This window comes from Cucurbita pepo, chromosome LG13 (assembly GCF_002806865.2).
Source record: "Cucurbita pepo subsp. pepo cultivar mu-cu-16 chromosome LG13, ASM280686v2, whole genome shotgun sequence".
In the NCBI taxonomy this organism is placed as follows: domain Eukaryota; kingdom Viridiplantae; phylum Streptophyta; class Magnoliopsida; order Cucurbitales; family Cucurbitaceae; genus Cucurbita; species Cucurbita pepo.
Genome location: NC_036650.1, coordinates 5,463,756 through 5,489,002, shown reverse-complemented (window position 1 = coordinate 5,489,002; position 25,247 = coordinate 5,463,756). Strand labels below are relative to the sequence as shown.

The window sequence follows — 25,247 nt, the reverse complement described above, 5'->3', positions numbered from 1 at the left end:
ATATAATATATTTGATTAAGACCACACTTACGACACATTTGATTAAGATGCTTATATAAATGTCAATATACTATAAATAAATGATAGGAATGTTCATATGATCCGAGAGTCTGACTATTCAGATTATCCAACCAAAACTATAAAGTCTGAATTGAGTTAGATTTTTTTTTTTAAACGGACAAATCTGTTTTGTTCACGGGTTAATCCAACTAAGACAAAAATATAGAGTTACAATCCAACTGAACCCTAACTTTAAAATTATTATGAATATTTAATATTTAAGTTCGGTGAGATTTTAATTATTAATGAAACTTGTATGATAGATAAGTAAAATTTTTAAAATAAAATAATTGGACCGCTCAACTTGAAAATAGAGGGTGGTTAGGCTTGAACCATTAGGATTAGTCACCGCCCCCAACGTAAAATTTTGGGTTGGTAAAAAAAAAAATTTCAACTCAACTTGTATACGCTCGTAAGAAATACTATTAAAATATGTCATTAGTCTCTTTAAATTATAGGATAAATATGTAATTTATAAACCTATTTGTTTCCTAGTAAGCAAATGGATAAAATTTTATTATAAAATTTAGCACATAAATTAATTTGTTACTTTCACATAAGATAATAAATAAATAAATAAATTTATTTAATGACTAATTGACAGTTAATTTATTGATTTGGTGTTTAGAAAAAAATCAATAATATTACTATCAATAAGTTAATATCGTTTAAAAAATAAATAAAAAATAACTCAGGGAAGTAATTCCAAATAGATTCGAACCAATAAGTATTTATTATAAAAAGAAAAAGAAAAAGAAAAAGAAAGACTTGGGCCGGGCTATTGATTTGCAAGGCCCAACCCACAAATGTTGGGCCCATGATGAACGGAATAAAGCCCAAAAGTCCGAATATTCGGAAACCGAAACCCAATAATCTTGACTGGCCGTCACCGGTTGGGACCGGCACTATAAAAGCCCTAACTTGCGCGTTGGCAGGATCCCTTCCCTCGAACTGCGAGATTTCCTCTCTCTGTTGTCTTTCCCTTTTCCGTTCGACTTCAGATAATTTTAACTTCGGGTTAGGGCTTCTTTCTTCCCGCCCTCCACAGTTTCCGCTACTTAATTTGATTCCCACCGGTATGTGTGTGTTGCGATTGTTTTTGCATCTTTTGGGTTTATAGTTTTTGAGATTCTTTCTTCCTGCACTCTACAGCTTCCGCTACTTAATTTGATTTCCACCGGTATGCGTTTGTTGCGATTGTTTTTGCATCTTTGGGGTTTATAGTTTGTGAGACGGTCAATTAAAATTTTGAATCCGGCTACTTCAAATAATGTTTATATGTGGGGTAAAGTAGCTTGGGTTGATGGGATTGAAGGAACTTCAGCAATTGACTTCTATTAGTTCGGTTTGTTGGATGATGAATTTTCCAATACTGTAAAATGTGCAGATGGTGGTTGTGGGGATTTTTTTTTTTTTTTTTTTCTCAAGCTTTCGCCTCTTCCTACCTTTTTATTCCCAAGATGAACATAAATTATGAACTCTGACGATGCATTCTATTCATACTCGTGTCAAAACCTGCAGTTATTATCTTAGATGACCTTTTAGCCTTGTACGTGCTTTGACGTCATTGTTTTACTTCTTATTTAGTGGTTTAAGGATACTTTTGTTTTTACTTTACTAAATCCTCTTGTTATTGGGTTTGGTTGGGTTTATCTGTTCTTTAAATATGGTTTGTGAATTCTTTTCATCCATTTATTCTGTTCCGTTTTGGGTGTAATGCCAAGGTTACTGCATTTATGCAATCCATCATCATTTTTATTTTTTTTGGATTCAACTATAATGTACTAAATAATTTGTTTCCTGCTTAAAGGTTTGGAGAAGGCGTAGAACCATTTGGGTTCTTAGATATAATACTATTTATGATAAGTTTTGGTATGAAATTAGAAAACCCAGATCTCTATTGCTGCCTTCATCTAATAAACGAACACAAGCTTAAAATTCTAAAGTAAGACATTGACCTTGTGCTAAAATTTTCTTTTTATTGATGAGAAGCCGAGCTTTCATCTAGAGAAAATGAAAGAACAAAAAGGATATACAAAAAGACAGCTCAACAAGAGAAGTTAGATCTGACTATACAAAACTGGCTTCCAGTTAATTGAGATAAAAATTTAATAGGAAAAGTCTTGAAATAGTCAAGATGTAATAATTTATCCTACTCTTCCAGTCTTTTATCTATCTGATCCTCTATACATTTTTTCTTGGCATTTTTTTAATTGGATGAGTTGTGAAAATTTGATCTAAAAATTTTGTCTCCTCTTCTTCAACTCAAAGGTTACCCCAGTTTAGATTACTTTCTTCTGTTTTATGATTCATTCATCCTTCCCTCTTGAATCTCTCTTGTGAAAAAACAATTAAAGCCTAGACTTCCATCATGCATCCTATATCCAAGGGGCTTTTTGAATTTGGCCAATACTGGGCTAAAAGGTGGTTTGTGGTTGAAAGATTTGATGGCATAGGCATACGAGTTGGGAGTGAGTCACCTGTGGAGGCAAATTCTTAACAACTTAAGCTGATGAAGTTGGACATGGGAATATTGTAGAGGAAGTAGAAGGCCTTTTCTGCTTTAAAATTTTCATTGCTACTCGTAGTATGGGGAACCTAATAATTTAAACAAGAAAGTGATTGAAGGAAGGCTTTGTTGGCTGCTGACTTTGGAAGGATGTCTAGCCCTTTTTGCCAGCTGCACCACTTGAAGTATTTTCATATCAGTTGAATGTCATTTGTGGAAATGAGTAAATGCTCTTTTCTAGGTGTCTTTTTTTGTTGGGTCCTTCTTTTGATTCTTTTTGTAAGAAGCATAGATCATGTATAGTTCTCATATGCTATCGGTGAGAGTGACTGTATTCTTTTTGTCCCTGTAGGTAGATGTCTAGTTATTGACCCATAAATGGAGATAAAGACTTGCGGGAAGCCAATTGATTCTTTGCTGGAGAAGGTTCTATGTATGAATATTTTGTCTTCTGATTACTTTAAGGAGCTTTATCGTTTGAAGACATACCATGAAGTGGTTGATGAAATTTATAACCAAGTTGATCACGTGGAGCCATGGATGACTGGGAACTGCCGTGGTCCTTCAACAGCATTCTGCCTGCTGTACAAGTTTTTCACCATGAAACTTACTGTGAAGCAAATGCATGGGCTGCTAAAGCACGAGGATTCCCCTTACATCAGAGCGGTAGGTAGAATCCTTTGGACCTTTAATTATCATATTTATAATAAAGACGTAAAACATTGGTAACATTTATGTCGTGGGCTGTTTGTACTCCTTTTGTGGATTCCATTCTACTTATTCATTTTTTAGTAAATAATTATTTTGATCTTCTTTAATTAAGAAAACAGAGAGCTAGTATTTATACTCGTGCACACCCAACCAACAAAGTTTCTGTAGGTAATTTGAGTAATTTGCTGCCAAAAGCAGTAACTCAGTCTGTAAAACGCATGCAATAAGTCAGAATGTTTGATTAGTTTTTAATTTCCACTTGAACAATTTCAATTTTTCTATGAAAAGAAAAAGTTCCTCTTTTAGGCTTGTAATCATGCTGAAGTCAGGTTCTCTTTCTCATTCAAATACACTATTTTACAGGCCTTCAATTAGGATCACAGGTCTCCTTTCTCCCTATCTCTCTCAAACTTATTATTCTGAGTTGATGAAGCTTGTGCTTTTATTTGGATTCAAATTTAGGACTTGATATTAGAAAGCCTTTTTTGAAATCTCCTCTGATGTTTGCCTTTTGCCTTTATGCTAGTTCCTGCATCATTCTGTTTATTTAGTTTATAAAACTGCCTGATACATGCATATGCTCGATAACATTCTTGCCTGCTCACCGGATGTCATGAACAAACGACGAGCATTGTCACTTTGGTTGCTGTGTCCTTTCTCACGTTATAAATTAATAGTGCCTTTGCTTTGCTTTGCAAATATCCAAGGTTTGAGGTGACCTTTTTTATTTTTTTAAAATATCAAGATTATTTCAATCCTTTGAGTTTATTTAACTGTAAATTGATATATGATGAGTACACAAAGTATTTTGTATGGATATTGCCGCCTCTTTTTATTTTACACTCTTAATAAGGTCTGCATACATCAGATGAATTAATATGGTTACTTCAATTCTTGCATGCCTCTTTTTCTGCATGATTTGCTTTCTTATCTTAATATTATGATGCCCTTATTGGTCTGATGTTTAAGAAGTTATGGTTCTAGCTGTATTATTTACACTCGGTTCTGTTACCATTTGATGTATTTCTTAAATTAATTTTCCAGATTGGATTTCTGTACTTGAGATACGTTGCAGATCCAAAGACTCTCTGGAATTGGGTTGAACCGTATGTTAAAGATGAAGAGGTATGTGATACATATAGGTGCTTGATTTCTTAATTTTGTGGATTGTTGCTAAAGTATAATGGTTAGCATGCATGTGGTTGGATTATAATTTCCTTCAATGCGACTGTAAGTTGTTTTCTTCTGCCGTCAATATATGTTGATAATTGAATAAGCGCTGACCAATTTTCAATATTATTGAGATGCCATATATGCTTGTGGAGATGAATTTGAACTTGAGGCTGTTTGTACTTTCTAATCTAGTGATTAATCTGTGTTCTTTCAGTTGACTTTATACTGCAACCCTCCCTTTTGGAGGGCACTTATTTGACCCCTTCCTTTTGGAGAGGGGACACCTTGCTCCTTTGTCTGTTAGGCTGTCTTGGCTGGGTTAGTGCTGTTTGAATGAAGTTTAACCTTTTCTTATCTGGAAATTTTTTTCTTTCTAGTATAAGTCTAAAAAAGGTGGTTTGGGGTTCCTCATGCATGAAGAATGTATTTCCAGCGTTTCTTCTTTGGCTGAAATTTATTTGTGGCATTTATTTTGTCGGTTATGAATTGCTTTGCTTGATAAGTGCAATAAATGGCCAACCGCTGAAGATACTTGCCTTCTCTTGGTGGATGAGAAGTCTTTTATGGGGTTTTCATTTTTGTTGTTGCATAATGCCTAATCAGCCACCAGTTGGTCTTTTGTTTGGAAACCCAAAGTCCTCATTACTGGTGGCCTTTATTATTGCCGGTAATTTTTGACCTTGCATGTCAAGATCATTAATGAGTAATACTGCTGTCCTCTTTAATTATCATATAGTTAATTATCTTAAGAGTTCAATGATCCCTTCAATTTGATTAATCTTGTCTGGACTTCGAAGGGTTTTCCTCTTTATTGAGGAAAGAGATGGGGTATCTTTAATAATAAGTGGAATCCAATTTTTTTGAAGTTCTTTATCGGATTTGAGCTTCAACTGAAAGCAAGTTCTTATGTGATTGCTCTCCTGTCAGATCTTTATATGAAGTCAGTGTTTATCTTCTTGAATAATATTTTGTCCGCAGAGTTCAATGGTGCTATGCTGTTGATAAAGAAAGCTTATGCCTAGGTTTGATTTATGTCTCCGTTTATAAGGCTTAGATTATTATCTCTGGCATTTGGTGTTGGAAGGGTTGAGTAGTGGAATCTTTTTTAAAAGCCTTCTGAAGCCAGCTTTTTTCATGGCTAGTTAGTTTTGTTTTTGTAGCTCTTATAGTCTATCTGAGCTTTATTTCTAAGTTATTACTTCCTTTCTCATCGAGGTATTCTCCTATGTATTTTCCTTTGTTTTTGTTCTTTCACTCCTTTTTGGAGTTTCTATCCTTTGAGCATTAATCTCCCTTCATATCCAATGGAAAGTTTTGTTTTTTTTTTTTTTTTTTTTTTTAAAAGAGGGGCAAGGCCATTTGATATCGGTTCAAAGCCATCACTTCACTTCCATAGAAAACAACACTCACCCTAGTTGAATTCCGGCTCTTGTTCCTTCACAAGTGGAAGTGAAAACAGATAACGAGAGTCCTATACCTTATTAGTTATTCAAGGGGATCACTTTTTTGAAGTAAAAAAGAAAGATAAGGTGTGGTACCCAATACATGCTTTTTATTTCATTTTTCATTATGTTTGAGATTATTATGACATGGAAGAGAAAAATGTATTTNTTTTTTTTTTTTTTTTTTTTTTTTTTTTTTTTTTTTTTTTTTTTTTTTTTGTTAAAAAGAGGGGCAAGGCCATTTGATATCGGTTCAAAGCCATCACTTCACTTCCATAGAAAACAACACTCACCCTAGTTGAATTCCGGCTCTTGTTCCTTCACAAGTGGAAGTGAAAACAGATAACGAGAGTCCTATACCTTATTAGTTATTCAAGGGGATCACTTTTTTGAAGTAAAAAAGAAAGATAAGGTGTGGTACCCAATACATGCTTTTTATTTCATTTTTCATTATGTTTGAGATTATTATGACATGGAAGAGAAAAATGTATTTTTTTTTTCTTGAAGCTGGAGTAGATGAGATCACAAAAGCTTCTTTTAGGGATATGCAAATGACTTCCAATGACTACTCGCACTATAGGTTATGATCCAATGAAAGTCAAAACTAGTATTAAAGCTTTCATAGCAATTACTTGTGACATGTCTATAAAACATCACTGCTAAAACTTTGGCAGATTGATTTAGGGAAGTGCTTCCTATTACTATTTCCAATGCCTAAGGATCATTTATTGCAGGCTGGCAAATCTTAGGTCCAATGTTGTTTGTTCATGAAGCCATGAATACTATAGGAAGTGAAAGAATGGTGTGATTTTCAAGATTGATTTTGAGAAAGCCTTTGATCATGTTGATTGGGATTTTTTTTATAAAAAAAAAAAAAAAAGTTTTTCGATAAAAATGTTTTGTTGCAAATGGAGAGTGCATTTGAAACTGCAAAGGATTGGTGAATTTATGGGTGACCGAGAGGTAAGATTTTTGCCTCTAGAGGTCTCAAGTAAAGTGATCCCTCTCGCCTTCTCTGCTCATTCTTCTTGTTGCTATTATGAGGTAGTTATTGTCTCTCTTTGGAAAAGAAAGTGGTCGAGGGTTTTAAGGTGGCATCAAAGAGTTTCCTTCTTTTGCATCTTTACATCACCTATGATGCACCCTCGTTTGTTTTGTTCAAGAAAGGAAGCTCCTTTACCAATCTAAGTGACTAGAGGCAAATAGGAGAGAGTTCCATCGTTGGTTAAAATTGTGATTTCTCTAAGTCGACCTCTTGGGCTTCCTAAGTGAGTTGTGATGTTAGCCAATTATCCTGTTCTTATCTAGGGCTTCCCTTAGGTGGTAACCCAAGGAGGTTGTCTTTCTGGAACCTTGTGGTGGAAAAAGTCCAGAAAAGACTATTTTCTTGGAAAAAGGCTCTTTTCTCAGGGAGGAAGCCTTACCCTTATCTAGTTGGTATTGTATGGGTTCCCCAAATACTTCTTTTTTCTTTTTTTTCCCCCCTAGTGTTTGGAATTTCTATTTTGGTGTGAAAACATTGATAGATTATTGAGGAATTTATTATGAGAAGGAATTAATGAGGATGGTGGACCCCACTTGGTTAGGTGGGAGGAAGCTTCAAAGGTAGTGGTGATGGGAGGTTTAGGCAATAGAATTAGTGATGAGGCTTTGTTCTTGAAATGATTGTGGTGTTTTTAATGAACCATATACTTTTATGGTATACATCTATAGTGTGATGTCCCACATTGGTTGGGGAGGAGAACAAATCACTCTTTATAAGGGTGTGGAAACCTTCCCCTAGCAGACGCGTTTTAAAGCCTTGAGGGGAAGTCCGAAAGGGAAAATCCAAAAAGGACAATATCTGCTAGCGGTGGATCTGGGTCGTTACAAATGGTATCAGAGCCAGCCATCGGACGATGTGCCGACCTTCTCACTGTTCCCCGAAGGGGGGTAGACACGAGGCGGTGTGCCAGTAAGGACGTTGGGCCCCAAAGGGGGGTGGATTTGAGGGCGGTCCCACATCGATTGGATAAAGGAACGAGTGCCAGCGAGGACGCTGGGCCCTGAAGGGGGGTGGATTGTGATGTCCCACATTGGTTGGGGAGGAGAACAAATCACCCTTTATAAGGGTGTGGAAACCTTCCCCTAGCAGACGCGTTTTAAAGCCTTGAGGGGAAGTCCGAAAGGGAAAACCCAAAGAGGACAATATCTGCTAGCGGTGGATCTGGGTCGTTACATATAGTGATCAAGAATAGTTTGTATTCTTCGAGCCGGTCTGAACGTGGGAATTAGTTTACGAAAAATTTTGTGAACTGCTAATGCTTTGAGTTTTCATTTGGTCTCCCCGTTTATAAAATTCTTAATTGGGAATGACCGAAAACCTAGCTTGCATTGAAGCTCGCCTTAAGGGAAGCTTAACTTTTAGCCTGGAAAGCTCCAATGCCACCTTTAAAACATTGGTTTCACTGCCTCATCATCTGTCAGATAAGGTTGCATTTGGTGGCCTCCTTACTGCCTTCCCCTAGTATTTCCACCTTGTTACTTTGGATTTCGGCGTCCCCTAAGTGGTTGAGTGATGTTGGATGTGGTTACCCTTCTTTCTCTCATTCCTAATTAGCTAGTCCGTCCTGGGAGAAGGGAGTTTCTGGTTTTGGTCTTTAACCTCTATTGGAGTTTCTCTTGTTAATTGCTTTTCCATATTTCTTGGTTCCTTCTGAAGTCCTTTGCTTAGCAAGTTTTGAATGGGCTGGATGGTTATGATATCTATAAAGGTTTAAGTTCTTTTCTTGGTACATTTTGCATGGGAGAGTGAACATCTAAGTCTATATTTAGAGACATCTTTCCTTTGTGTTTTGCCAGCAATGGTGCGTTCTCCATAGGTGGTAAGAGGAAGATCCTCAACATTTTTTGTGAACTTTCTATTTTGCTTATTCCCTTTGGAGTTGGTGTTTATGGTCGTTTGGGATCGCTTTGGCTCGTAGCAAAGACTGCGCAACTTTATGATTGAGGAGGTGCTCTTGAACTTCCCCTTTCCAGATACATGCAGCTTTCTGTGGCATGTTTTTTGTACTTTTGGAGGGTTTTTGGTCGGTCCATTTGCTGTTTGTACTCTCCTTTTCCCCTTCCTCAAATAACAGGAAAACAATTTTCTTCCTTACAAATCCATAATGTTTTGTTTTCATGTTTTCATTTTTAATGGATTTAAATAGTAACCTAAAGCTACAAAAAGCAGAATTGGAACTAACAGACTTGATGTGTTCCAGGAATTTTCACCAGGATCCCATGGACGAATGACTACAATGGGTGTTTATGTGCGTGATTTGCTCCTTGGACAGGTCAGGTTATATACCAACATTTCCCCTTTAGATATCATGATTCTTGGTTATGTCTTTCTTTTTTCTTTGTGTCACATACATGATAAATTTGTGTGTATATGGAGTTGCTGTTGGCATTTCTCTAGTGTTTAACTAATGGGAGCACTGCATTGTCGATTCATGGTTGGAAGACATTGTTAAGATTTATATATACAGTATACTAGAGTNTTTCTAATGCATCCAATATTTTCTTGACTCTCCTTATATAACCTTTTCTTTTAGTTTTATTTCCCACTTATGCACCTTGTAGGTAGATTAGAGGAAGTCCTTTACGAAATGTGTTAGCTTTTACATGTCTAAAGCGATACCTTTCAGAGATTTGCCCCTTCATGAACCTTCTTAATCGTGATGTGGAAAGAAAAGTTTTGGCTTAAGTTTCTAACTATTAATTTTCCTCGAAATATTTCGAATTTCAGATCATGAATGAATTTTTTTAGGAATGGTCTTGACATATTTAGATCAATCATTGTTTGGATTCAATTTTTTTATTTTTGTAGTATATGATGGAAATAGATGAATGAAGTGTATAAGATGAATAAAATAAAATATGAAACCAAGCTGTTGATTTTATCACATTGTTGTTATCTAAAAGTGTGATTAATGACTTCACTAAATTGGGTAATTGAGTAGATGATCTTTAAGCTTTTATTTTGTATGTCCTTTCAGCTTTTAAATGGAAGAAATTGTGATTCGTTGTGGCAAAAATTGTGTTTCTATGTTATCTGGCGGTGTTTATGTGATTCTGTTGTGTTGCCTACACGGCTGAATGATCATTATTTTCACATGTTCTAACTGGAACATATTAACCTCATATCTTTCGTAGCTTCTTAAAAATACTTGAATTTAGATGTATTGTTATTTTTAAATCCCTCGTCTTTGTAGCTGAAAGTGCTCACATTTTGTTTGCCAATTGCAGTACTACTTCGATACTCTTTTCCCTCGTATTCCAGTTCCTGTCTTGCGACAAGTTGTAGCTAATCTCGAAAAGTTGAAGCTTCCAAGCAAACATTCAGGCGTGACAGGGGAAACCCATCGATTGGGGTCTGAAGACACTGCACGGCGACCACCTTCTGTAAAAGCTTCACTTTCAGTCTCCTTTGGACAACGAGCACCACATCGTGCCTCAACTAGGGACTCATCTCCAGTTCGTCGTACGCTACCAACATCAGCTATCGACAGAGATAACAGCGATGATCTACGAAGATCTCCAAGCAGTCGCCGTAGCCAAAGTCGTGAACATCCAGATACTAGGGAGAGGAGCAGGGATAGAGATTATGACAGGGAGAGAAGCAGGGATAGAGATTATGACAGGGAAAGGAGCAGGGACAGAGAATATGACAGGGACAGGGACAGGGGAAGGGATAGAGACCGAGAGCGAGAACATGATCGGGACAGAGAAAAGTATAGAGATCGGGAGAGGGACCGAGAAAGAGAGAGAGAAAGAGAGAAAGCCAGGGATAGGGAACGAGACAGAGAACGAAGTTATGATTATGATCGAAGGACTCATTATACTGATAGAGATGGTAGTAGAAGGGACTTCGAAAGAAGTAGCCGTGATGGTGGTACAAGACATTACCGAAGGAGTCGTAGCCGAAGTAGAAGCAGGAGCAGAAGTCGAAGTCTACAAACAGGAGTGAATGCCCATGCCCATGGCCATCACGAACGAGAGCCAAGTCCTGCAAGGGGCAGAACCTCAGAGAAGATGTCGATCATATCGAGCAATCTGGCAAAACTAAAAGATATGTATGGTGATGTGAGCGAGCAGAAAGGAGGAGGAGGGGATTCAAGCAAAGAAAGAATTAACAGAAGGGATAGTAGCGGTGAAGAGGTGATCAGATTGGGTGGTTCCTGGAAATAGAAGAAAGAACTCCACTGTATTCAATACTCAACTCACCCATCTTTATCTTTTTATTTAGAAAACAAACACAATTTAGTTTTCTCTATTGGAAAAGGGAAGAAAACATGAAAAATGATGTATCTGTCACTTTGAATTTTATAGTATTTTCATCATCTCTCTCCCAATCTACTTCTCATCAGTTGAATGCTCAGACTTAGGCATGCAACTATGGTGGCTGTGTATTAGAATTAAATTGACTTTGATTGCTCTGTTTCTTTATGTTGGAACCTCTTTTCCTTTTAAGATATCCATATTTCTCATCTCGGAATTCTCTTGCGTTCTTCGAGGTATTCTTTGAAGGATAGTTTTTGTTCATATACTGATGATGATAAGAATACTATGTTGTATCATATATAACTTAAAAGTTATGGATAAAAGAGATGCAAAGAACTTTAGAACAAAAACCAATAATTTAAGGTAGAAAAAAGATACAAAAGGAGAAGAAAAGAACAAACATTCCTCTTCGGTATGGAACACTTGCGAAAGAGAAACTAAACTAGCAGCTTCAAGAACCTTCTTCCATTGTTATAAAACCCAAAGCTCCTCCTTCAAACAGAACACTTGAACAGCGAGAGACAGAGAAATTATATCATTATTGGCAGCGAAACATGTCAGAAAACATGGAGAAGGATCACAATCGGCGAGTTGGAGTAGCCATGGATTACTCTGCAACAAGCAAATCAGCTTTAAAATGGGCTGCTCATAACCTTCTTACCCATGGAGATCAATTGATCTTGATCCATGTTGAGCCTCCTAATTCTGATACTCCCAGAAAGCTCCTCTTCCAACACACTGGCTCACGTACCCTTTTCTTTTCCCCCCCTCTCCAAATCTCTTTAATTTCTATGCGCTTGTTCTAACAAACCCTTTGTTTCTTGTTTGCAGCTTTGATTCCTCTTGAGGAATTCAGAGAGATTAAGTTGGAGAAGCAGTATGGACTGAGAAATGATGCAGAAGTTCTCGATGTTCTTGACTCATTGGCTTCAACCAAAGGGGTCTCTGTTTCACTCTGTTTCTCTCTGTTTCTCTCTGTTTCTCTCTGTTTTTGTTTCAGTGATTTTGTTTGATGAACGAAGGGATTATTAGTTCTTAATGATGGGTTTGTTTGAAAACGAAGCAGGTGAGAGTTGTGGCTAAGGTTTATTGGGGCGATCCAAGGGAGAAATTGTGTGAGGCTGTGGAGGATCTTAAGCTTGATTCGCTTGTTCTTGGTAGCAGGGGTTTAGGCTCTATCAAGAGGTAATTAAAACTCTTATCGATCAATCCCCTTTGAAATTGAATAAGAGAAATGGGTTACCAAAATGTTTGGTTAATTAAACGCAGGGTATTGATTGGGAGTGTGAGCAGCTACGTTGTGAAGAATGCTTCATGTCCTGTTACTGTGGTGAAGGGGAAGCCATTGCCATTGCCATTGCCAAACTCCAAGCCTTGATTCTTAAATCTATTTCGCCTATTCTAATGAGTATTTAGAGACGTTTTTGTTATTTCTAATAATATGGCTCAATGTTTCTTTCAAAATATTTAGTTCGTTTTGCTTACCTGTAACAGTTCAAGTTTATCGTTAGTAGATATCGTTCTCAGATGGTGAAAGAATCATCGTATGCCCTCGAAGATAGATTATTACGAGCCACACTTGGCATTCAGGTATCACCTTCAAAAGAAATCTGGCTAAAACTATCTATAGACGGTAGGGATCGAGTTATTGATGTGAGATGGATCCAGAAAAAAGGGGATCGAGTTATAATCTAGAAATGATTCGTGTATATATTTCACAGAAAGGCAGTGGGAAGAAATGGAAATAAGGTATTGTTTAACAAATTTTGCCAAGAGAAAATGTCTTATTTGCAAAATGAAAGACCGGTTGATATGATTTTCAATCCGGTCTGTTAGGGAGAGGTTTCTACACTCTTGTAAAAGAATATTGTGATATGGTTTTCAATCCGGTCTGTTAGGGAGAGGTTTCTACACTCTTGTAAAAGAATATTTCGTTCTCCTATTCAACCGATGTGGGATCTCATAATCCACCCACTTTCGGCATCTAACGTCCTCGCTGACACTCGTTCCCCTCTTCAATCGATGTGGGATCTCTTTTTTAGGGAACATTTCGTCAAATTCTTCTACAAATTTGGCGTTTCTTAGTGAACAAGTAACAATCCTCCTTCATCACCTTTTCTGAATTAGAGTCTCAAGATCAAAAGATTTGAAATCTAGGTCTCGATTTATATCACTAAGGTTGGTACAGGTCTTGAATCACCTACTCTTTGGCAAGCACTATGCCAATTATCGACTCTAGTCGAGCACGAGGACGGGTGGGAAAACATATTTATTCTATGCAAGAGTAATCAACCAAAAGATAGATTTAAGGAATAGGATGATAAGTTTGCACTTGAATTGAAAAGTGGAGGTATGCTGAATAGAAACAACATCTTTAACAACAAGAACACTAAACAAACATTTTCATTCCACAAATACAAAGCTCATCCGCTCTCACTTCACACATAGACATAATAATCCCTTGCTTTCAACTCTTAACATACTCCATTAGTCTTCTTCTTGTTCATTACAAACTTCCTCCAAACAGTTGTGATCTCCCTCTGTGTCTCGAGTTCGCTCTTCTTTGCCACTGTGTTCTTGATATCGGCCTTCGACGGGAGGATGTCGAGCTCGTGCATCGTTTTCTCAATATCTGCCACTAGACGCTCCGCAAGTGTGCGAGAAAAGTCTTCTCGGATCACAACTCTTAGGACTGTTATGTGTTGTGCATCTGGAGGCATGGTGTAGGCAGGCACAATCCAACCGAATCTCCTCAGCATTTCTGACACCTCAAACTCTGTATGACGACTGCTATCTTTCAAGGAGAAGGCCACAAGTGGGACTCCATTGTCCTTCGACACGATGTTGAAACGACCCGTTTTTTCGAGTCCTTCCTTTAGAACCAACATGTTCTCTCTGCAATTTTCCATCACGTTTTGGTATCCCTGATGAACAAAAATGGTACCTACTTTGTTAGATTGAGGGATTTGGGTGTATGAGTGTCTATGACTAAGCTTATCTCGTCCATTTATCTCATCAATAGATGCCTAAACGGGCGTGCGATTAATATACGCATAATAGCTTATAACGGTTGAGGATTGTTGGGAGAAAGTCCCACGTTGGCTAATTAAGGGGATGATCATGAATTTATAAGGAATATGACTAATTAAGGAGATGATCATGGGCTTATAAGGAATATATCTCCATTGGTACGAGGCCTTTAGGGAAAAACCAAAAGCAAAGCCATGAGAGCTTATGCTCAAACTGAACAATATCATATCATTGTGGAAATTTGTGGTTCCTAACATGGTATCAGAGTCATTCCCTTAATTTAACCATATGAATATAATCCTCAAGTGTCGAACAAAGAAGTCGTTAGCATCAAAGGTGTAGTCAAAAGTGACTTAAGTATCGAACAAAAGATGTACTTTGTTCGAGGGCTCTAGAGAAAGGAGTCGAGTCTCAATTAAAAGGAGACTGTTCGAGGGCTACATAGACCTCAGGGAAGGCTCTATGGTGTACTTTGTTCGAGGGGAGGATTATTGAGAGGAAGTCCCATATTGATCATGGGTTAACAATACTTCATTCGTATGAGGTCTTTTGGGAAAAGGGGAAGAAGTCCAACGTCAACTAAGGAAGAGAATGATCAGGGTTTATAAGTAAGGAATACATCTCTATTTGGTACGAAACCTCTCGAAAAAACCAAAAGTAGAGCCACGAGAGCTTACGCTTAAAGTGGACAATATCATATCATTATAGAAAATCGTGATTCCTAACAATAACTATCGAGCTATCAAATGACAAAGTTTAGAAGCTAAAACACAATCTACTATGAATATATAACGATATAACGAACGAGAATTCAAGACTCAAACAGATAAAACAAGATTCGTGAAAATAAATCATCGAGAATCTCACCTCATAACCCAAGCGAATCATTTGATAATACTGAGCAATAACTTGGCTAGATCCTACAGTTAACAAAACTCAAATTCAGCATCAAAGTCAAAAATCAGACTCCATTGAGCATCTGCAAGAACACACAGTACATACCTTTGGAGAAATTAAGGGTGAAAGTGGGTTGGTCAGCTCCAAGATAGTTGATATGGAAGATGAGTTCTTCAGGCAAGTCTTCCTTATTCCTCCAGATAGCCCAACCAATTCCAGCATAAACAAGCCCATACTTATGGCCACTCACATTAATACTCTTAACAAGGGGCAGCCTAAAATCCCATTCTAGATCAGGGTAAATGAATGGGGCAATAAACCCTCCACTCGCAGCATCAACATGAATAGGGGTATCCCATCTGGTGAAAATCATGCTTGATTTCAGGTTTCATTTCATTATATTCAATTAAAGAGAGAAAACGAGAAGAAATCATACCCAGTTTCCTTGTTCTTCTCGATTAAGAGATCATTTAAGAGCTTTACATCTTCGAATTCTCCATTGAGAGTGGAACCCAAAATGGCTGCAACACAGATGGTGTTCTCATCAACCAACTCCACAGCTTTCTGTGGATCCATCACGTAGTAACCTTCACTCAATTTCACTTCCTTCAGTTCTACCTCAAAGTACCTTGCGAATTTCTCCCAGCATACCTTCACGTTTAGGACGACGAACACAATATGAGCAAATCATTGCCGAAATTTAAGAACAAAACAGTAACCCAATAACCCAAATGGGAATCAATTACTGTTAACTACATAAATACCTGGACATTGGCTCCAGTGACGATGTTGGGGTTGTCATAGGGCTTGCCTGCAGCCTTCATTTTGTTCTGCCACTTTCTCTTGAAAGCCAAACCAGCCAACATTATGGCCTCCGACGATCCCACAGTTCCGACTCCCACCGCCGTCTCAGATTCCCCCAATGGGGCATTGAACAAGTGAGCTATCATGTTCACACATCGGTTCTGCAGCCAATTCACAGCACCCAGTTATTACTAATAACTGAACACAACTCTCCCTAATGGTATGATATTATCAGCTTCCACTAAATTAACTAAATTAACCAACCGTAGGATTCACTCCCAATAATCTTGAACACTCAACACATATTGTATTAGAAACATAATTACATGTCCTTTTTTCCTTTGGAATCCTAGGAATAGTCATATTAAAGTGTAAAATTAAAGCAATAGTTTGCCCGAACATCTCAACCTTAATTTTAAGGATTTGATCTATAATGATTCTCCACCTATGATAAAACTGTCCAAGAAAAATGATGGTGACTGAAAATGATTGTGTCCCCCACATAGTAATTGGGCATGAAAAAAAAAACAAAAAAATCGACTCAATTTTAATATATATATTTTAAATAATTATCTTCTAAAATAGTTTTAAAAAATTATTTTTAAGGGTTTTTAGAGAATCAATCATAATAAAAAATTAAAAAAATAAATAAAATAACGTATACTTTAAATTATAATAAATTCGATTTAATTAGACTGTTTTAAAGAAACTTGTGAAGCAATTAAATCTGGTTCGTAAAATAAGTTCATAATTCAACCAAAATCACATACTAGTTAGGGATCGGTTTTTTTAAGACCCTTAATTATCTTTTCATTTTATAGTTTTATTGTGAAAAATTTTGAAATTTCAATTTTTCTAAATAATAATATTTTAAATAAAAAACAAAATTAGGAGGAGAAAAGTGTAATATTAAGTTCCCTCCCAATAGCATGAGGTGACAAGTTAGGTAATGGATGGGCCATTTGTGGCCCATTAAGCTTCTACTTCTTTGTCCCTTCCCATACCGACGGTGGGTTCCATTCCGCAGACCCATAAATCTCAGATTTTTTTTTTTTCTTTTTCTTTTAATTTTTTATTTACTTTTTATTTCATTCAATAATCAACACAAATAACAGCAAGGGATAAAAGTAGTAAAAAATCAATGGTAAAAGTGTAATTTCAAAAAAATAAAATAATAATAAAGCACTTGAAAATATAAAGTTTAGAAATAAAAAGTATTATTAATAGATGAATTATTTTTGCTTTTATAATTATTATTATTGTGTAAGAACTTGAAATAATTGAAATTGTCTCATTATGTAATTCATTAATTTAGTTTTTTTTTTTCTAAATAACTTTTATTATTATTATTATTATTATTATTATTTTGAAAACGCGTCTTCACCGGAATGGACAGAATGAATTGGGGGTAAAAAAGGAAGGGAGGCCCAATAAGGCTTACACGCTTTGTCTTCACGCCAATACCAATCATCAAAAAGTCTATTGACTTTAAATAAATAATCCTACTCATAATGTCCCACACCCCTCTTTTATTTATTTATTTATTATTATTATTTACGCTCAGATCTACCGCTAGCAGATATTGTCCTTTTTGGGTTTACTTCGGGCTTTCCTCAAGGCTTTAAAACGGTCTGTTAGGGGAAGGTTTCCACACCCTTATCAATGTGGTTTGTTTTCCCTCAAGGCTTTAAAACGCGTCTGTTAGGGAAAGGTTTCCACACCCTTATCAATGTGGTTTGTTTTCCCTCAAGGCTTTAAAACGCGTCTGTTAGGGAAAGGTTTCCACACCCTTATCAATGTGGTTTGTTTTCCCTCAAGGCTTTAAAACGCGTCTGTTAGGGAAAGGTTTCCACACCCTTATCAATGTGGTTTGTTTTCCCTCAAGGCTTTAAAACGCGTCTGTTAGGGAAAGGTTTCCACACCCTTATCAATGTGGTTTGTTTTCCCTCAAGGCTTTAAAACGCGTCTGTTAGGGGAAGTTTCCACACCCTTATAAATGTGGTTTGTTCCCCTCCCAACCACCTTTTTGGGTTTACTTGGGAAGGTTTCCACACGTTTGTTCCCCTCCCAACCACCTTTTTGGGTTTACTTGGGAAGGTTTCCACACCCTTATAAATGTAGTTTGTTCCCCTCCCAACCACCTTTTTGGGTTTACTTCGGGCTTTCCCTCCAGGCTTTACCCTTATAAATGTGGTTTGTTCCCCTCCCAACCAACCTTTTTGGGTTTACTTCGGGCTTTCCCTCAAGGCTTTAAAACGCGTTAGGGGAAGGTTTCCACACCTTTATAAATGTGGTTTGTTCCCCTCCCAACCAATTATCACAATCCACCCCGGATCAGGGTCCTTACCTAGCACATCGCCTCGCCTCGTGTCTACCCCCTTCGGGAAACAGCGAGAAGATCGATACCATTTGTAACAGCCCTAATCCACCAATATTATCCTCTTTAGTTTTTCACTTTAGGCTTCCCTTCAAGATTAGATTTTAAAATGTGTTTGCGAAAGAAACTGTGGTTTGTTCTCCTCCCCAAACAATGTGGGACATCACATTATTTTTATTTTTTTTAATTTAATTTCTATTTGATAAAGTTTTTATTTTAATTTTTATATATCTTATTATAAAAATTTACACAATTATTACATATTTTAAAAATAAATTATAACAAATTTAAAAATACATGCAAAATGAATGAATGGTTATGGAATAAAGTTGTTTTAAACTAATATATTTAAATTAAAAAAATATTTGTTGTTATTTTTTAAGAAAAATGTTTTATTATTTTTAATATATGTATGTATGTAAAGTCATATTATAATAAACTATATGACAACACATAAAGGTTTATGTGATCCTAAAATTATATTATAATTCGAATATTGAATCATGTATGATTAATTTTTTATTGGCTGGGATAAAAAGGATTAAACAATTAATTTATTAATTATGNTTTTTTTTTTTTTTTTTTTTTTTTTTGTTGTTGAAATATTTAATTAAACTTCCTTTTTTTAGACTTGAACAAACTCATTTTAAATAATTAAACTATAATTTTTGTTAATTTTTTAATCTCGATCGTAGAATTCAGCCATGAGCGAACGCTATATTTCAAAATTCGGAAGAATTTTCAGAGGAAAATCGATGGATAATGGAGAGAAGCGGTGGAACGAAATGGATCTAATCTTTCGATTAAGGCTAACAGAGAGATGGAGAATCGTACCTGAAGCTCTGTAGTGACGGGATACTCATCCATATCAACGTAATTCTTGTTAATAGCGGCCATGATGAGTTTATCGCACTCAGGCTCCATCCAAGTGGTGACGAAGGATGCCAAATTCAGCCTAGGGTTTCCATCGAGCATGAGTTCATCATTAATGATCTGAAACGCAGCGTCCTTAGGGATCGAATTCTCCGGCATTTTGAATCTACAACAAACAGAACATTAAAGAAATCGATCCAGAGAAAAATCGAAGAAACAGAATCACCAAAACACAAATCACAGATAGCAATTTCAGTAATTAATTTCTAGATCTGAAAAAACAGGTGCGAAACAACAACAATGACGGATCGATGAATCGATCTTATCCGCGATCAACGAAATGAAATGAATTACCTCGGGAGAGAGGTTCGCACATATCGAGAAGCGAAAGTAGAGTGGACGGAGACATCCGTCTGAGAAACAGTCTTGGACAAAACCATGGCGGATCGAGATCAGAGAAAGAGAAGATCAATGGAGGTGGATGAAGATGAAGGGAGACGAAGGAGGAGGGGGTTTAAATAGTGATATTTGGTCAGCTTTGGAAGGCTGATTGCCTCACAGAACGGAAATTCCCTGTTCCTTCCTGGAGGAGTGGCAATTTGTGTGTGGTCCTCCCTTTATTTTTTAATTAATATAAAATAATATTACAATATTATGTTCACTCCCGGGACTCAAAACTATGATTATTGCTTTTAATATAATATTATTTTTTTAAAACGTTACTTTTTTTTAGTAACAGAACGCATTACTAGTTCTAATAGAGTACGATTGTGACCGTTGATATCAATTTTAGTTAACTGCAATAGAAGTGTGGCACAGTCACATTACGAGCCCCGACAGAGTGCGATTGTGACAGTTGGTATCAATTCTAGTTAACTGCAAGAGTAAGAATAAGTGTCGCACACCTGCATTACGAGTCCTAATAGAGTGCGATTGTGACTATTGATATCAATTTTAGTTGACTGCAATAGTCAGAATAAGTGTCGCACAGTCGCATTACGAGCCCTGACAGAGTGCGATTGTGACAGTTGGTATCAATTCTAGTTAACTGCAAGAGTAAGAATAAGTGTCGCACACCTGCATTACGAGTCCTAATAGAGTGCGATTGTGACTATTGATATCAATTTTAGTTGACTGCAATAGTCAGAATAAGTGTCGCACAGTCGCATTACGAGCCCTGACAAAGTGCGATTGTGACAGTTGGTATCAATTCTAGTTAACTGCAAGAGTAAGAATAAGTGTCGCACACCTGCATTACGAGTCCTAATAGAGTACGATTGTGGCAGTTGATATCAATTTTAGTTGACTGCAATAGTCAAAATAAGTGTCGGCACAGTCGCATTACGTGTCAGAAAGTGCAATTGTGACAGTTGGTATCAATTTTAGTTAACTACGAGAGTAAGAATAAGTGTCGCATAAGTACATTACGAGTCGAGTTGGTATCATTTTTTAAAATTATTTTATATATGTTTGAAAATTCTTTTATGTAATTAAATAACTCGTCACATGGTACTTTTAATATTTTGTCTTTAATGTATATTTTATTCCAAAAGCATATTTAAATAAATGAAAGAAACGAAGATAGGGATGCAAATTATAAAAAATTAATTTTTTTATATTTAATATATTAATTTAATTTAAGAAAGATATGAAAAAAAATTAATTTTTTATAATTTTTTTAATTAAAACCTTATAAAATGTTCGTAATAAAAAATTAATTTTACTTGTCCCTCTCGATCACGTCTAATTTAGCTATAAAATGTTCATAATAAAATAAAAATAAGGTTTTAATTAATAATATTTTTTAGGGATATAAATAGAATTATTAATTAGAGAAATTTATTATTTAAATTTTGTTTAATTAATTATGACTTTTTAATATTTACAATGAATAAAAGAATAATTTTTTTTATTTTTTATTTTATCGTGTCTCTATCAAGGGTAAAATTGGATATAATAAAAAGACGAAAGGTCGATAAGAGACCCGAGAGAATAAGTCTAACGTGAAAGTGAACTTGTACTGAAATAACTATTGTCCCAATCAGATCTAATTCTAACTTATTTATGATTAGGAAAAAAATTAACTCTTTTTCTTTATTCTCAGACATTAACTTTTTGGAACCGACACAAACTTTCTGTCACATTTTCTTCCAAATTACAATTTTACCCTTGAAATGAGGTGAAACATTTAGGAGAGAAGTCAGGATTGGAATGAACTTGAAAAAAAGTCTTCTAATGAAAGACTTGAATCAAAGAAAGAAGTAACAGCTACACTAGAACATAATGAGAACCCGACGACCGATGAATGGCAAGCAGACCACATGATTCAAGCTCGTCAATGACCTCAGTATTGCTTCACCCTCGACGAGATCCTCATAAGCAACGTACTCAAGGGGTAGCCGGAGAAGATTGTGCCTTCATACCTGTCTTTTTTCTCCGACAAATGTCAAATCTAATCAAAGAATTATTGACTATTAATTATTTATAATTTTAATTAATTACCGGACTATCAAAGAATTATTTACCATATTAAGATATTTTAGATAATAATTTTATGGTTTGATGGGAAGAATTTATGGGTTTAGGCCAATTTGATGTTGAATTTTAATTTTATGAAAATTATTTTTTATTTTATTTTAGGAAATGTCAATTTCTTTTGAGTGTAATATGGATAGGATTCTCTCCCTATCAACATTTTATTTATATATATATAATTGAATTTGCCATAATATTAGCTCTATTTGTTTTATTTTTGTATTTTCAAAACGTCCATTTTAATTCTTATATTTTTTTTAATCAAAATTTTGGCATGACCTTTTATTTAATTATTTTTTAAAATTATTCAAAACAGCCCTTTTTTTAGAACTAAAATTTAATATTTTAAAATCATATAAATATGAACAAAAAAGGTCCGTGTGTGTATATATATATATATATATAGACTAAAATGAAGCAAAGTCAAAAGTATAATAAATGAAAATTAGTGTATGAAGATTTAATTTAATAATTTTTAAAAAATAAATAAATCCATTAATTTTTTATAGACTTTAGAATGCCTTAAGAATTAATTAAATATAATAAATGTATAAAATATAAAAGATATTTATTTATTAATTTTGTTGGGGGAATTTAAGAGTGTGGTGGTCCAATTTGATGTTGACTTTTAATAATTAAAAATGAACCACTAATTTTTTATCTCAACAAAATATCAACAAAGGAGGGCAGTTGTGAAGATGGGTTAATTTTTTTTTACTATAATATTTAATTGAATTAAATAACCAACAACACTTTTCAAACCCTAAATGAACAGACAATTAGATATTTTTATTCCCATCAGTATTTACGAATATATATATATATATTTATTCTTTTTATTCTTTTTTCTTTTTTTGTATATTTCTTGTGTCCTATGTGTTAAATTTTTTGAAGAAATTATTGGAGCTGCTTTCCTATCATTTTCAATACCATAATTCCAATTATTCCAAAAACACAAAATAGAATTTCTTTAAAGTAATGATTACCAAAGGGTTTGTAATATGTAATAAAAAAAAATATAACAAGAAATTATATATACATATATATATATTTGTAAAAAAAACACTACATGGTAAAAACTTAGTCGAAATTATGAAAATAGTTACTAAAGAATTTCACCGTCTGCCACATTGTGATGGACAAAGTTACTTGTTTTCAAAAGAACCAAAAATATTTTCTTCACGTGTGACAAATACAAGATGCCTAGGAGATTCATCTTATTTTTTTTAAAAAAATCATATTATTCTAGCAAGGTCTTTTATCTCAAAACTTTGAAGTTTCATTTTTAAAAAGTTTCTATATTTAATTAATAAACATAGAGTTATATTTAATTAATAAACATCGAGTTTGCAATTTAGCTTGACTTTAGTATTGAATGTTAAGTCGGACTTGTTTAGAGTCGTAAAGTACTTCTATAAGAAGTTTGAAATGTATTTTCTCAAAACCCTGTTGGCTTGATTGAACACCACACCACAATTTATTTATTTAATTTTTTTTAATTATATAATCTTCCAGAGAGCTCCTTCCTAATTATTACATTTTAATAATAATAATAATAATAATAATTAAATGGGTCCTACCATTAACTACTACATTCGATTATTGTAAAGTAGAGAATATTAATATAATTTGATCAACTCAAACATAAAAAAAAAACAAAGATTAATATAATTTGGTCGCATGCCTTAGTGACCAAATTGGGAATCAAAATATTCCGTTGTCTTGGTATTACAATAATTAATTGAATCATTAATAAAATCAGCTTAAGATTAAATATAATATCGATAATAAGGTTACTATTTGTTGACATATTCACGACATTTATAAACGATCTCTATCAATTGATTAGAACGGATCAAAGGTTACCTGTTCTTGTTCAACCAAAGTTAGCTGGACGCTTGAGGATAGCATTATGGGACCCACACAACAGGCATGCCCTTTTCTGGATTGTGATAGGAGCCCTTACCACCAAGCTACCTAGTCAATATGCAAAGCCACTTGCAAATTTATCAATCAAAGAAATTAAAAGAAAATAGACTTAGCTTTAGCTTAAGGCCTTTCAGCACTTCAAAGCTCTCTCAACTACCTTTACTTAGTCTTATGGACTACGCGTTGACCTAGGTATATGCTTCATACCCATTTGTCGAACGCTCTTCTCTCATGAAGTTCTAAATGTCAATGTCGATGATTAATTCACGGTGCCCACCACGTCTATCTAATTAAAGAAGGCCGTGTAGAAAAAATTTGATAGTGTATGAAAGAAATATCTAATCTACCCTCACTTAGTTCCCAGACACAATTTAAGCCCAAGCTCGAGCATCATCTAAATGTTCGACATGGAATTGAATTGGGCAACAGTGACACCAAGGAAATGAGTTACCACCCGAGCTTAGACTCGAAAGCAATATCTTGTAAGTCGCCTCACCCAGATAGGGGGCTTGAGGAGTGTCAACTCTTTCAAAATGGCAAAAATAACAAAGAACAAATCACATCAGAGAAGAAAAAGAGACTGAGGCACAGGAAGAAAAACGCTCATTATGCAAAGATAAACCCTTGGACAAACCAGCCCATTCAAATGGAGACGACTGATTGAACTCTTTCACCTCTCCCTATTTTTTCTTTCATTTCACTCTTTCACAAGGTAATTCGAAAGGAAAGACTCAACATGAATTAGACAGATTGAACTCTTTTACGAGGTAAATAGAATAGAATAGGTGTTTGTCGGTCTCTTCTCTTTGATTGAATTTGATTATGCTTTCAAGACTCAACAAATTCAAGAAAGATTTACTCACTCATCTCCCTATTTATTCTTTCACTATAAACTTGTAAACTCCTTCCCCTTCACCGATATTCCCTTCATTTCAGGAGGTAAAGCAGCTAATGAACTTACTCTCCCTTCACTGTAAACACGAAAGATGAATGAGACTGAACTACTCTCCCTATCGGTCTCCTCTTTTCTGTCCTCTCCCTTCGAGAACAAGGTCAAGCAATTCCATTGCCTTAACCTCGGCTTCTTTCGTTCTTTCATTAAGGAAGGAAAGATTTTAACAAAATCCCTCCTCGCCCGTACCATTTAAGTCCAATATCTAATGCCTTCAGGAGCACAGCACATGCCCTTAACAGTGCCCTTCACACTACAGCAACTTTAGGAGTGTGAGAAATAACAAGGCTCCCCGACCTTTCCTTTGCCCCATATTTTCCTAATAAACACTCCCTCAAGCTTTGCTGATCTTTCCTAAGAGCCAATGGGGGAGACACTTTATGGGAGGATTAATAAGGGGCTTGAGACAATAACCAGTTCAAATATTCAGATAAGAAATGTTGACAAGATTGTAAGAACGGCTAGAGGAGAAATTGAGGCCGTAAAGCTTACTATTTTCTTCGTGCGCTCCACTGGCTTCCTGAGAAAAATATACAAGCAGCAGCTTGTGAGTAAAATATAGCACATTTTTCCTGTATCCATAAAACTCTTCAATGACGAAGTATGATAAGAAACAGTGATTATATGATTAAAAAAAAACAGCCTACG

At 35.4% G+C, this 25,247-nt stretch overlaps 3 protein-coding genes across 3 annotated transcripts; 2 read left to right on the top strand and 1 right to left on the bottom strand.

Annotated features, from left to right (window-relative positions):
• The first annotated feature begins 986 nt into the window (after nt 1–986).
• On the top strand, nt 987–11,391 carry LOC111808526 (pre-mRNA splicing factor SR-like 1). The gene is made up of 5 exons (XM_023694573.1): nt 987–1,136; nt 2,922–3,235; nt 4,325–4,405; nt 9,141–9,212; nt 10,168–11,391. The coding sequence occupies exons 2-5, from the start codon at nt 2,948–2,950 to the stop codon at nt 11,107–11,109; spliced, it is 1,383 nt and encodes a 460-aa protein (XP_023550341.1). The 5' UTR covers nt 987–1,136; nt 2,922–2,947; the 3' UTR covers nt 11,110–11,391.
• A 208-nt stretch (nt 11,392–11,599) lies between these two features.
• On the top strand, nt 11,600–12,961 carry LOC111809118 (universal stress protein A-like protein). Its single transcript, XM_023695470.1, has 4 exons — nt 11,600–11,949; nt 12,034–12,143; nt 12,269–12,387; nt 12,472–12,961. The coding sequence occupies exons 1-4, from the start codon at nt 11,757–11,759 to the stop codon at nt 12,578–12,580; spliced, it is 531 nt and encodes a 176-aa protein (XP_023551238.1). The 5' UTR covers nt 11,600–11,756; the 3' UTR covers nt 12,581–12,961.
• A 545-nt stretch (nt 12,962–13,506) lies between these two features.
• LOC111808603 (glutamate decarboxylase 1) lies at nt 13,507–19,785 on the bottom strand. The gene is made up of 7 exons (XM_023694690.1): nt 19,538–19,785; nt 19,145–19,349; nt 15,894–16,094; nt 15,566–15,780; nt 15,235–15,488; nt 15,100–15,152; nt 13,507–14,126 (listed from the first exon to the last, which is right to left on the bottom strand). Exons 1-7 carry the CDS (start codon nt 19,621–19,623, stop codon nt 13,677–13,679), a joined length of 1,464 nt encoding a protein of 487 aa, XP_023550458.1. The 5' UTR covers nt 19,624–19,785; the 3' UTR covers nt 13,507–13,676.
• Nucleotides 19,786–25,247: the final 5,462 nt, after the last annotated feature.

Bases quoted from the DNA above. Each gene is read 5' to 3' on its own strand.
- LOC111809118 (XM_023695470.1), top strand. From the start codon at position 11,757: ATGTCAGAAAACATGGAGAAGGATCACAATCGGCGAGTTGGAGTAGCC. The intron at 12,144-12,268 runs GTCTCTGTTTCA...AAAACGAAGCAG, and splicing joins CATTGGCTTCAACCAAAGGG to GTGAGAGTTGTGGCTAAGGT. The intron at 12,388-12,471 runs GTAATTAAAACT...AATTAAACGCAG, and splicing joins GGTTTAGGCTCTATCAAGAG to GGTATTGATTGGGAGTGTGA.
- LOC111808526 (XM_023694573.1), top strand. From the start codon at position 2,948: ATGGAGATAAAGACTTGCGGGAAGCCAATTGATTCTTTGCTGGAGAAG. The intron at 3,236-4,324 runs GTAGGTAGAATC...TTAATTTTCCAG, and splicing joins ATTCCCCTTACATCAGAGCG to ATTGGATTTCTGTACTTGAG. The intron at 9,213-10,167 runs GTCAGGTTATAT...TGCCAATTGCAG, and splicing joins GTGATTTGCTCCTTGGACAG to TACTACTTCGATACTCTTTT.
- LOC111808603 (XM_023694690.1), bottom strand. From the start codon at position 19,623: ATGGTTTTGTCCAAGACTGTTTCTCAGACGGATGTCTCCGTCCACTCT. The intron at 19,350-19,537 runs GTAATTCATTTC...TGTTTGTTGTAG, and splicing joins GTGCGAACCTCTCTCCCGAG to ATTCAAAATGCCGGAGAATT. The intron at 15,489-15,565 runs GTATGATTTCTT...GATTTTCACCAG, and splicing joins GAGAAGAACAAGGAAACTGG to ATGGGATACCCCTATTCATG.